Here is a 12085-nt window from a genome sequence, read left to right as displayed (position 1 = left end):
TTTTTATTTGTGTTTTTAGGGTAAAGAGGTAGCTGAATAAAGAAAACTCCCTGATCAGCTGTTTCAAATTATATAATATAATGTGAGATATGCTATAAAAATAAATGGTTTCCATGTTACAGTGAAATTGCTGTCCGCCTGCTTTTTTATTGTACGATTTCCTTCAGAAAGTAAGTGTCAAACTGTTAAATTTGCTATCCAGAAAACACATTTGTCTAACAAGTAATAATAATAATAATAAACCCAATTTCTAATACCAAGGCTACTTATTCACACTTTTCATTAGTGTGGATGTACCACCTTCTCACACAGATTTTCTCAAACATTGTGGGATTAGTATGTTTAAAATAGTGACAGGCTTAATAATTCCCTTTAAGTTAGAAGCATTAGAACATTGCTGCTCATTGGGCCTAGTCCTTCACACGGCTGCTGTCGTGCCACCATTAGGATGGTTGACCCACAAAGCCAGTTTAGGTAGTTTAGCATAGGACTGGACCTATATACAAAGTTCCACACATGGAAGGCTGATTTCAGAACTACAGCATAGGTACCCACAAGGTAAAAAATAGCTACAGTTTTGGTACATAGGACTCAAAGTGTAAGTTATTTGTAGGATCCCAGTTTTTATCCCCTCATTCCATAACTTCATATATTGTTCTCCAGCACCTACATATAAGTTTTGGTATGTACTGTACTGGTACACCATAATTTTGGAGTAATTACGCTGCACATTGTGGCCTGTAATCTAAAGCGTTACTGTGTTTGGTTTTGAGACTTCAAAAATGTCAGTGTAGTAAAGCTCATTGTTGTGTAAATACCCCCAGACAGACTGGACTGGTGATTATGGACCAGGGGGGTGTCTAGGGGAGAAGGAATTGATTGAATGGATGGGAAAAAAAGAGGTAGGTGTTTGATTCATTGTTTCAGAAAATGACCTTTGTTGTCTTGAATAGATGAGATAGAAGGAATGTTTAAGTTTTGCAAAATGTTGTAACGCTCACCCCTGTGTTGCAGCGTTGAATAAGGAGGCGATAAAATGTTTGCAACTTCTGTCAATTTATTTTAGAAACACAGTTTAACTTCGGTCACTGTTGGTTGTGACCACGCCGAACATTCAGTCCACAACAACGGAATGAAGGGCCCTTCCTTTCCAGCCCAAACCCGGGTAGCCCCCACCCCTCAATTGAACCAGATGGCCCTGCCGACGTCTCTGTCTCCGCGGCCATGTGGGGGACGCGGACACCTCTGCCATGTTTGTCTCATGCCTGCTTTCTCCAGCTGGTCTCGTGCAAAGATGTGGGCGGACTCCATCCGTTCCTGGAGCCTCCTGGCGTACTCTCTCCCTGGAAGAACAGCCGGGGTGTCAGGTGAATAGCCAAAGGCCACCTCCGCTGGTGTCCTTAACTCCCTCCCCAGCATGAGGAGGGCAGGCGTGCATGAGGTGGACTCCTAAACAGCAGACCTGTAGGCCATGAGGATGAGGGGAAGGTGTTTGTCCCAGTCACGTTGATGCTCCGCTGTGAGGATTGCCAGCTGCTTTGTCAGGGTCCTGTTGAACCTCTCGACGAGGCCGTTGCTCTGGGGGTGCAGTGCCGTGGTCCAGATCTTATGCATACCCATACGCTCACACAGGGTGGCAAAGACCTGTGATTCAAAATTCCTCCCTTGCTGTGGATGGTTTCAGGCACCCCGAACCTGCTGAACATTCCCTCTACCAGAGCGTCAACCACTGTCTCTGCTTCCTGATTTGGCATTGCGTACGCTTCAGGCCATTTTGTAAAATAGTCCATGGCGACCAAAACGTACGGATTGCCTGTATCCGTGCGGGGGAATGGGCCCATGACATCCACAGCTACTCTTTCCATGGGAGCCGCCACCGCCAGTTGCTTTAGTTGTGCGTGGGACTGGTTCGGGGGACCCTTATAGGTCGCGCAGAGGTCGCAACAGCGGCAAAAATCCTCCACGTCCCGTCTGGCCCGCCCCCAGTAAAATCCCTGACGAAGCTAGCGGAGTGTTTTGGCTACTCCGAAGTGCCCTGCCCTTGCGGCCCCTTGTGATGTTCTTAGCACTGCGTCTCTCAGTGAACTGGGGACTATCACCTGCCACCTTTACTCTCCCATGGCAGGCTCCTTCCAGGCTCTCTGCAGTACCCCATCCCTCCCTCTCAGTGCATCAAACAGTTGTCCACAGTCCTTTCATTGCAGTGGAGCTCCCTGTCACCACTTCCCAGGTTGGTCTCTGCCCTGCTTCAACCCACTGCCGCGCTGGTTGTATGTCTCTGTCCTGCTCTTGTTGTGTCTGCCACTCAGCCACGTCAACCATCGTTGTTCCCCGGCAGACTGGTCCGGCTCATGCATGGGGCATGTCTCCTCCTCGATACGGAGCTCTCGCTCACGCGCTTCTCTCCGCTCACAATATCGGCACCCGCCCGGGGCGCAAGGGCGGCGGGAAAGGGCATCTGCCCTTGGCAAAAACAGTAGCTGGTGGTTGTAATGCTAGGCGGCTAACATGACTCTCCGGCGGCCTCAGCCTCCTATTGTTTATGAAAAATCTGTACAGTATGTAGCGGGGCACAGCAGGGCATAGCTGGACTCAGCATGAGGCAACAGGGTTAAGCAGGATGCATTTTGGAACCTCACTAATCTAAGGATTAGGGGGAGAAAGCACATAAGGTATTCGGGTAATGACTCCCCAGAGCTAACAAGCATTTCTGGGACATGGATGCACACAAATGGAAAAATAAAGGAGAGAGGAGCTCAGTGTGTCAAAGGAACTCCCCCAACAGTCTAAAACTATTACAGCATAACTAAGAGAGAGAGGGTAAAAACAGGAGCCTTGTCAGGCTAGAACTCTCACCTGCCAGATTGGGCTATACTGCCCTGCCTCCCTGTAGTTTCATTATATGAGCCTATTGATTATATGGTAAATGAGTCTGACGACTATGAAGAGAAGCAAAGAAGAGAAGGGGTGCCCTGTCTGTAGCTATACACCTTCCTCTGCCGGTCTAGGCAAACACTATTACTATAACGCAAACTATAACTTTTACCAAAGAGTAGAGTTTTAAGACTACTCTTAAATGTGGTGAAGATTTCTGCCTCCCGAACCCAGACCAAAAGCTGATTCCACAGCAGAGGAGCCTGATAGCTGAAGGCTCTGGCTCCCATTCCACTTTTAGAGACTAGGAACCACAAGTACCAACCAAGTAACCAACAAGTAACAAGTAACCAACTCTGAATTCTGTGAGTGTAGTGCTCTAGTGGGACAATAAGGCACTAAGAGCTCTTCAAAATATGATGGTGCTTGACCAGTTAGAGCTTTGTAGGTCAGGAGAAGGATTTTAAAGTCAGTCCTGGATTTTGCGGGAAGCAAATGCAGAGACGATAATACAAGAGAAATATGATCTCTTAGTTATAGAACACGCGCTGCAGCATTCTGAATTAGTTGTAGAGTCTTAAGGGACTAATTTGAGCATCCTGATAATAAGGAATTACAGTAGTCCAGCCTGGAAGTAACAAATGCATCACCTAGTTTTTCGACGTCGTTTTGAGACAGAATGTTCAGAATTTTGGCAATGTTACGAAGATGATAAAAGGCTGTTCTTGTTGTAGACGGACGTTAAAGGATATATTCTGATCAAAAATAACTCATAGATTTTCTGACAGTAGTGCTAAACTCCAGGGCAATATCATGGAGAGTAGCTATATCCCTAAAAAATTAAGGTTGGAGGTGTTAAGGAATATAACTTCAGGCACAATAACTTCAGGCACAATAACTTCAGTTTTGTCTGAGTTTAACATCAGAAAATTTTAGGTCATCAATGATTTTATATTATGAATGCACGTGTGAAGTTTAGCTAACTCACTGGTTTTGTCTAGCTTGATTTATAGGTATAATTGGGTGTCATCCACATAACAATAAATGTTAATTGAGTGTTTCCTAATAATATTGCCTAAAGGGAGCATATATATGGAAATAGAATTGGTCCAAGCACTGAGCCTTGTGGAACGCCAGGGCTGACTTTAGTGTACTTGGAGGATTTATCGTTAAAATTATCAAATTGAGATCCATCGGATGAATAGGACTTAAACCAGCTTAGTGCGATTTCTTTAATGCCAACTAAATGTTCCATCCTTGTGCTATGATGCGTTTTAAATCCTGACTAAAAGTGCTCAAATAAATAATAATAAAAATACCAATAATAATAAAAATAAATAATATTGCTATGTAGAAAATCACATAACAGATTAGGATCTTGGAGAGAAAGGGAAGGTTAGATACAGTTCTATAGTTTGCCAAGACCTCAGTGTCAATGGTGGGATTTTCAGAAAGGCTATTACAGCTACTTTAAATGACTGTGGTACATAGTATGTTAATATAAACATATTGATGACAGCTAATAATGGAGTGTTAACCAAAGGTAATGCTTCTTTAAGTAGCCTCGTTGGGATGGGGTCCAAGAGACAGGTAGATGGCTTAGCTGAAGAGGCCTATGACAATAATTGTTGAAGGTATATAGGATCAAAGCAGTCTACATATACAGTCTAAGTATATGTTAGGTCTTGTCGTTTTTTCTAGTGCTCCTGCAAAATTGAGGGCAAAAGTTGATGAATTTTATCTCTAATTCTTATAATTTTATCATTAAAGACGCTCATAAAGTCGTCACTATTCAGAGCAATAGGAATGAATGCCTCAATAGAGCTGTTACTCTCTGTCAGCCTGGCTACAGTGCTGAAAAGAAACCTTGGGTTGTTCTTAATTTCTTCTATTATTGATGATAAGTATTCTGGCTTTTCTGAGGGCCTTCCTATATGTTTTTAGACTGTCTTGCCAATCTAAACTAGATTCTTCCAGTTTGTTGGATCAACGTTCAAGTTTAATTCATACAGGATTTCCTGCTCACACACACACAGTACAACAGGAGTGTCGCCATATCACCTCATGTTCAACAGGAAAATGTGCACAAAATTGAAGATTGGTCCAGCAAGTAAATCTACCCTGCTGCAGAAGAAGCAGCTGTGCAACTGTGTCCCCTCCAAACAAAATCCATTGAAAGCCTACACAGATGTGAGGAGAGGCCCTGAAGCCTAATGTGAATAAGCTAACCCTTACATGTCAAGAAAGGACTGTCAAAGTTCCATACACCTGCAAGGGTGGTACGGAAAGCTGATGCAAGTGCGTATGTGCTGGAAGATGGAAGTACATAGAATGCTACTCAGCTCTCTCTGGTTTCTGACAGTGTAACAGACACTGTTGAAAGAACCAGAATCAGAATCAGAAATACTTTATTGATCCCTAAAGGGAAACTCTGTGTTGCAGTTGCACAAATATTATAAATATCAGAGTGTAAATACAAATAAAGAAATAAAGAAATATAAGGAGTGTGGCTATGTACGGTATTTACATAAAGGAATGTTATCATACATTATTTGCATAATTAACATAATTAAGGAATTGCAATGGTGAAATGTAAAATAATAATAATAATTCTAGTAGTTGAGAATTGCACACGTCAGGCCAGTGTTAATATAATACAGATAATATTGTCCAGTTTCAACCTCTCTAAGTGTCTGCGTGTCAGACATTTAGAGGAAGGAGTTATAATGTTTGATGACCACAGGCAGGAATGACTTCCTGTGGCGCTCTGTGGTGCATTTTGGGAGAATGAGTCTATCACTGAAAGTGCTCCTGTGATTGAGCAACAAGCCATGGAGTGGGTGCAAGACATTGTCCAAGATGGCATGTAGTTTGGACAGCGTCCTCCTCTCTGACACCACCAACAGAGAGTCCAAGCAACTCCTCTGCTGCCAGTAGGTCTGAAGCCAGTGATGGTCCTCATGCCGCTAAAGACCTCCCTCATGTTGTTCTGCTGGAGTTTACGCTCCAGCTTCCTCCTGTACTTCTCCTTAGCCTCCCTGATCTTCACCTTCAGGTCCCCCTGAATGGCCCTCACCTCCTCCCTATTCCCAGCTCTGAAAGCCCTCCTCTTTGTATTCAGGGTGTTCTTGATGTCCTTTGTTACCCACGGTTTGTTGTTTGGCTAACACTGAACAGTCCTTGCTGGGACAGTGCAGTCCACACAGAAGTTTATTTAATCTGAGATACACTCAGTCAGCCCATATATGTCCTCTCCATGTGGCTTACAGAGTGCATCTCAGTCTGTCACCTCAAAACATCCCTGAAGCGTCTCATAGGCCTCCCCCGACCATCTCCTCACTGTCCTTGAGGTCACAGGTTGCCTTACCAGAGGCACATAGCAGGGGTTGATCTGAACTAGGTTGTGGTCGGGCCTAATGGGGGGAGGGGGGAAGAGCTGTATGCGTCCCTGACATTAGCATACAGCATGTTCAGGGTCCTCTCCTCTCTGGTATGGCAGCTCACATACTGGCTGAAGTTTGCTATGGCGGTTTTCCACTGCGTGGTATCTATTCGACTCGCCTCGACTCTACTCACCTTTTTTGGTTTTCCATCACGAAAAAAAGTCCCTGGGACCTGCTACCAGGTACTTTTTTTTAGTATTACCTCAGTCGAGGTCCCAAGCAAGCTGAGGCAATCCCAAAAGGTGACGTGGAAACCTGCAGACTACTAGTTGGTCGGATCACTGCGTTGTTAGCAAACAAGAGTGCAGAGTGTGTCCAGAACAAACAGGACTTTTAAAAACAAATCTAGCCAGACACTGACAGATTATCTACTCTCTGCATTATTCTCACTTTTCAACTGTTCAATATTAAGGGCTATTAGGGGATTTATGTCATTTCCAATATTGCACACTGTTACATTAAAAAAACAAGACAAGTTATTAAAGAAAAGTTTTTATTTAGCTTTTCAAATGTCGCATCAAACCCTGCCGTACATCCCAGTCTTCTTCCTCTGCACCCTGTGACAGTGTCCCTCCCGGCTCTGCTGGCCCAGATGCATCCCAGTCTCTCCATGTCATAAGTCTCTTCATGACTCTCATAAAGATTATACGAAGCCCAGCAGGTCACAACCAGAGATCTCAACGGTCGGACGTCGCCCACCAGACGGTCTGCGGCGGCGGTTTTGCATAGCGTGAATGCTCTGAAACACAGCACACATGTTGGTGTGTAATTGTGGTTGCTACCGTTCATGTACTTTATATAACGCTAGCGTATAGTAAATACTGACCGGGGCCCCTAACACATGCAAATGTTAGCTAACGTTACCAGGAAACTTAACTTACCCTTTTGTGTAGGCAAACAACAGTCATGTCGACGTCTGAACTCCGTTGGAATTCCCAAACTCCTGTTCTTTTCAGCGGTGATTTTTGTTGCTTCCTTCAGCTTCTTTTGAAACAAAACATTTGAAGGATCTCAACATCACCAAATTCAAACCAGATAATGAAATGCAGCCATGAAATGTAATCGTCTAAAGGTTGTTTATCCTAAGGTCTAAAGGTTGCTTATCTTAGAGGAAGGGGCCTCAGAGTTGAACCAGATGTGGAAGATTTTTTGAAAGGGGACCTCCGGTAGAAGACCCCAGGGGACTATGATTGATAGCTCTATTGGATACGCTATCTGTGGGCTCCTAGCATGAACTTTTCACTGCATTCCTTTCCATGTTGTACAAACAGACCCCCTATATAAACCATGAAGGAGAAGCTGGGAGTCAGAGTGTTACATTGGCAGAGACACTCTCCTAGCTTCTGCAGAGCTTGTATTGATGCTGAATTCTTCAATGTAATAAACCTTTTATAATCAAGAAACAGTGTCAAGCGGATTACTATCAACACATCATCCAGCACTGCTCAGACACCACAGATTTTGGCGACGAGGATTTTGGGACGTGTTGTGCCTGTTTCAGCGCTCTCTCATGGGCAGCATCGAGCTTATCCCCGCTCTAGAGGCCGGCATGTAATGGTGAGTTTCCTCACAACTCTGAGCGCTGGTCGGTTCGTGTTGCTGAGTGTGCGCTGTGGGGTTACACCGTATCGGACCTGTGTGTGTGTCTGCTGTTTGATGTGTGAGCGGTCTCCGTGGACGTGCTGTTGTGAGTCGCGTTGAAAATTACATCATCACGTGTAGCTATGGTGACCAGCCACGCTGAGGCGTTACTCATTTTGCAATGGAAAACGGACGTAGAATGCATCGAGTCGAGTAGAGGCGAGTCGTGGCGAGTTGAGTTGAGCAGTTACCAGCAGTGGAAAAACGCCATTAGTGTGGTGGTCATGGTGACATGGTCGAAGTCACCCGAGATCACTATGAGGGCACTTGGGTGTTGAGTCTGGAGTTCGGAAATGGCAGTGTGGGTGACGTTACACACCGACGTCGGGTTGGCAGAGGGCGGAACGTAAACAGCAACGGCGATGGCATGTGAGATCTCCCGTGGCAGATAATATAGCCGGAGCCCCACAGCACGCAGTTCAATGTCCGGGCTACAGATACGCTGTCTAACCGTAATGTGACCGGGATTAGACCATCTGTTGTTAACTAGAATGGCAAGCCCCCCGCCTTTACTCTTACCGCTCTCGGTGCAGTCCCTGTTGGCCCGGACAGTCTGAAAGCCGTTGATGAAGACATTATGGTCGGGAATATCCGAGTGTAGCCAAGTCTCCGTGAAGCACATTAGACTACACTCCCTGTACTCCTGCTGACTCCGGACTAACGCTGTTAGCTCGTCCATCTTATTAGCCAGTGACCTCACATTGCCCATGATGAGAGAGGGGAGACACAGCTTAAATCTCCTTCTCCTAAGCCTTTGTTGCCTGGACCCCTCTCTCTTCCCTTGCCGTCTCATTCCATCTCTGCATCCTTGATGTGTTCTCCTCCAGATTTCCGTGTGATAACCTGTCCCTTTACCTTTTAACATCCTAAAGTGCTGTAAAGGAGAATTCCAGTCAATTTTAACACCTATCTCTGTTGTTTGTAAATTTAGAGTGCCGTCAGTAGAGAGAAAAACAAAACCAATCGGTGCTGCCTACACGAGTTCTCCTCCTGCTAGAGCTAGCACCCAAGAGGCTTAAAAAGGGCACGTTTAAACCTGTGTTAAGCCTTTAAACATGCTCTAAATGTCATTGCAAGTGCATACCCATATTTACTGTTTTACTGTGAAGTCCATAATAGTCAATTATCACAACTTTTATGCCTCCTGTCAGATCTACTGCAGTCAAATTTGCTGTGTGCACTCAAAAGGAATAACTGCACATAGGAAGGCACTTGCAATGATATTTTGAGCATGTTTAAAGGCTAAAAAAAGGTTTAAAACTTGCCCTGTTTAAGCCTGTTGGATGCTAACTCTAGCAGGAGGATAACACGGTGTAGGCAGCACTGATTGGTTTTATTTGTCTTGCTACTGACAGCACTCAAAATTTACAATCAACAGAACTACGTATTGAAATTGACTGGAATTCTCCTTTAATATCCTAATGATATTACTAAGAGGTTACATGTTTTTAGGAAATGTCTGTCTGTCCGTAAGGAAAAGTTGCAACTGTGCTCATTTAATATGTGTGTGAGTATGCTGGAGTAGATAATTAATGATGCTCTTTTCAGTATGTGCGAAAGCTTGTTTAGATCCTTACCCTCTCTGTTAACTCAAAAGTCAAGTACAAATACCTAAAAACATGATAAGAGACATAGGTTGTCAAACAACTGATATGAGTGTGTTCATGTAAGAAGTCATGTAAGAGTTACATGAATTATAGGCACCCTCCTCCCTATGGGAGCAACTGAAGAACCCTAGGACCAGAAGCGTGTCAAGAGGTGTGGACACGCCTGAGCGCCACCAGGGGGTCAATACAACCAACCAATGGGAGAAGAATACGGGTGAGTAGAATAGTACAGTGCCTTGCGAAGGTATTCTGCCCCCTTGAACTTTTCAACCTTTTGACACATTTCAAGCTTCAAACATAAAGATATAAAAAAATTATTTTTTGTGAAGAATCACCAACAAGTGGGACACAATTGTGAAGTTAAACGAAATCTATTGGATATTTTAAACTTTTTTAGCAAATAAAAAACTGAAAAGTGGTGCGTGCTAAATTATTCGGCCCCTTTACTTTCAGTGCAGCAAACTCACTCCAGAAGTTCAGCGAGGATCTCTGAATGATCCAATGTTGTCCTAAATTACTGATGGTGATAAATAGAATCCACCTGTATGTGATCAAGTCTCTGTATAAATGCACCTGCTCTGTGATAGTCTCAGGGTTCTGTTGAAAGCGCAGAGAGCATCATGAAGACCAAGGAACACACCAGGCAGGTCCGTAATACTGTTGTGGAGAGGTTTAAAGCCGTATTGGGATACAAAAAGATTTCCCAAGCTTTAAACATCCCAAGGAGCACTGTGCAAGCGATCATTTTGAAATGGAAGGAGTATCAGACCACTGCAAATCTACCGAGACCTGGCCGTCCCTGTAAACTTTCAGCTCAGACAAGGAGAAGACTGATCAGAGATGCAGCCAAGAGGCCCATGATCACTCTGCATGAACTGCAGAGAACTACAGCTGAGGTGGGAGAGTCTGTCCATAGGACAACAATCAGTCGTACACTGCACAAATCTGGCCTTCATGGAAGAGTGGCAAGAAGAAAGCCATTTCTCAAAGATATCCATAAAAAGTCTCTACTAAAGTTTGCCACAAGCCACCTGGGAGACACACCAAACATGTGGAAGAAGGTGTTCTGGTCAGATGAAAACAAAAATCGAACTTTTTGGCCACAATGCAAAACTATATGTTTGGCGTAAAAGCAACACAGCTCATCACCCTCAACACACCATCCCCACTGTCAAACATGGTGGTGGCAGCATCATGGTTTGGGCCTGCTTTTCTTCAGCAGAGACAGGGAAGATGGTTAAAATTGAGGGGAAGATGGATGCAGCCAAATACAGGACCATTGTGGATGAAAACCTGTTGGAGTCTGCAAAAGACCTGAAACTGGGACGGAGATTTATCTTCCAACAAGACAATGATCCCAAACATACAGCAAATGGTTCACAAATAAACGTATCCAGGTGTTAGAATGGCCATGTCAAAGTCCAGACCTGAATCCAATCGACAATCTGTGGAAAGAACTGAAAACTGCTGTTCACAGACGCTCTCCATCCAACATCACTGAGCTCGAGCTGTTTTGCAAGGAAGAATGGGCAACCATTTCAGTCTCTCGATGTGCGAAACTGATAGAGACATACCCCAAGCGACTTGCAGCTGTAATCGCAGCAAAAGTTGGCTCTACAAAGTATTAACGCAAGGGGGCCGAATAATTTTGCACGCACCACTTTTCAGTTTTTTATTTGCTAAAAAAGTTTAAAATATCCAGTTGATTTCGTTCCACTTCACAATTGTGTCCCACTTGTTGGTGATTCTTCACAAAAAATAAAACAATGTATGTCTTTATGTTTGAAGCCTGAAATGTGTCAAAAGGTTGAAAAGTTCAAGGGGGCCAAGTACTTTCGCAAGGCACTGTATATAAACTCTCAGAACAGAATAGGGGAACTACACACTTTCTGTGGAGCCTGAGAGTGAAGCAGAGCCTGAGAGTGAAGCAGCCTGTCCACAGCTGTGAAACCTCTACTTGCCACATTGTACGGAGGCCGACAGGGGCAAACGCCCTGCAACTTCTGAAAACACATGCAAACAGGCAAAACACAAGCAAATTAAGAAAACAGCTTCATTAATTTGACAACACATGCGCAGCATTCAGCAAACGGTCTGCATATACACACAACACAACCAAATACATAAACGCGATGCAATTAAAAAACGATGCAAACAGAAAAGCACACAAACCACGAAAACAGACGCAAGTACAGAACGCATTGCATAAAGAATCCACAAGGGAAGTGCTCCAGGCCTCTAGGGGGAGCGCTAAGTGGAACAGCTGATTTTTGACCCAACGGAACGAGAGAGGGAGAAAGAGAGCTGATGAGAGGTTTGTTTTGAAACGGGACCAAAAGTAAAGATAGCGGAAACATAACAAGGTTAGTATTCATTATAACATTTGGCCCTCCTCTTTTTCAGTATTTTAACAGAGCAACAGGTTTACGTAGCTGCGGTGTTGAGACCATAGACCGTTAATATAAATGGACAGAGCATGAGTGACGTCACCCATTGGTTTGTGGAGATCAGAAATGAGTC

General features: G+C 44.2%; 2 protein-coding genes and 1 long non-coding RNA gene across 4 annotated transcripts in view; 2 read left to right on the top strand and 1 right to left on the bottom strand.

Moving 5' to 3' along the window:
• The window catches only part of LOC117948494 (myosin heavy chain, fast skeletal muscle-like), a 58031-nt gene extending 57904 nt beyond the window's left edge, over positions 1 to 127 (top strand). The window contains exon 39 of the mRNA XM_034878136.1: positions 20 to 127. Coding sequence (XP_034734027.1) covers positions 20 to 40 — 21 coding nt within the window. The 3' untranslated portion in view covers positions 41 to 127. The remainder of the gene's footprint in view (positions 1 to 19) is intronic.
• The window catches only part of LOC117948521, a 15682-nt gene extending 8440 nt beyond the window's left edge, over positions 1 to 7242 (bottom strand). For both annotated transcript variants that reach the window (XR_004657469.1, XR_004657470.1), the window contains exons 1-2: positions 7232 to 7242; positions 1456 to 1462 (exon numbers count right to left, since the gene is read on the bottom strand). This is a non-coding gene — a long non-coding RNA (uncharacterized LOC117948521). The remainder of the gene's footprint in view (positions 1 to 1455; positions 1463 to 7231) is intronic.
• The window catches only part of LOC117948493 (myosin heavy chain, fast skeletal muscle-like), an 84764-nt gene that overhangs the window by 58208 nt on the left and 14471 nt on the right, over positions 1 to 12085 (top strand). The gene's annotated exons all lie outside the window — the stretch shown is intronic.

This window comes from Etheostoma cragini, chromosome 8, assembly GCF_013103735.1.
Source record: "Etheostoma cragini isolate CJK2018 chromosome 8, CSU_Ecrag_1.0, whole genome shotgun sequence".
NCBI lineage: Eukaryota > Metazoa > Chordata > Actinopteri > Perciformes > Percidae > Etheostoma > Etheostoma cragini.
The sequence above is the reverse complement of the archived record's forward strand: the minus strand, read 5'-3'. Positions and strand labels throughout refer to the sequence as shown.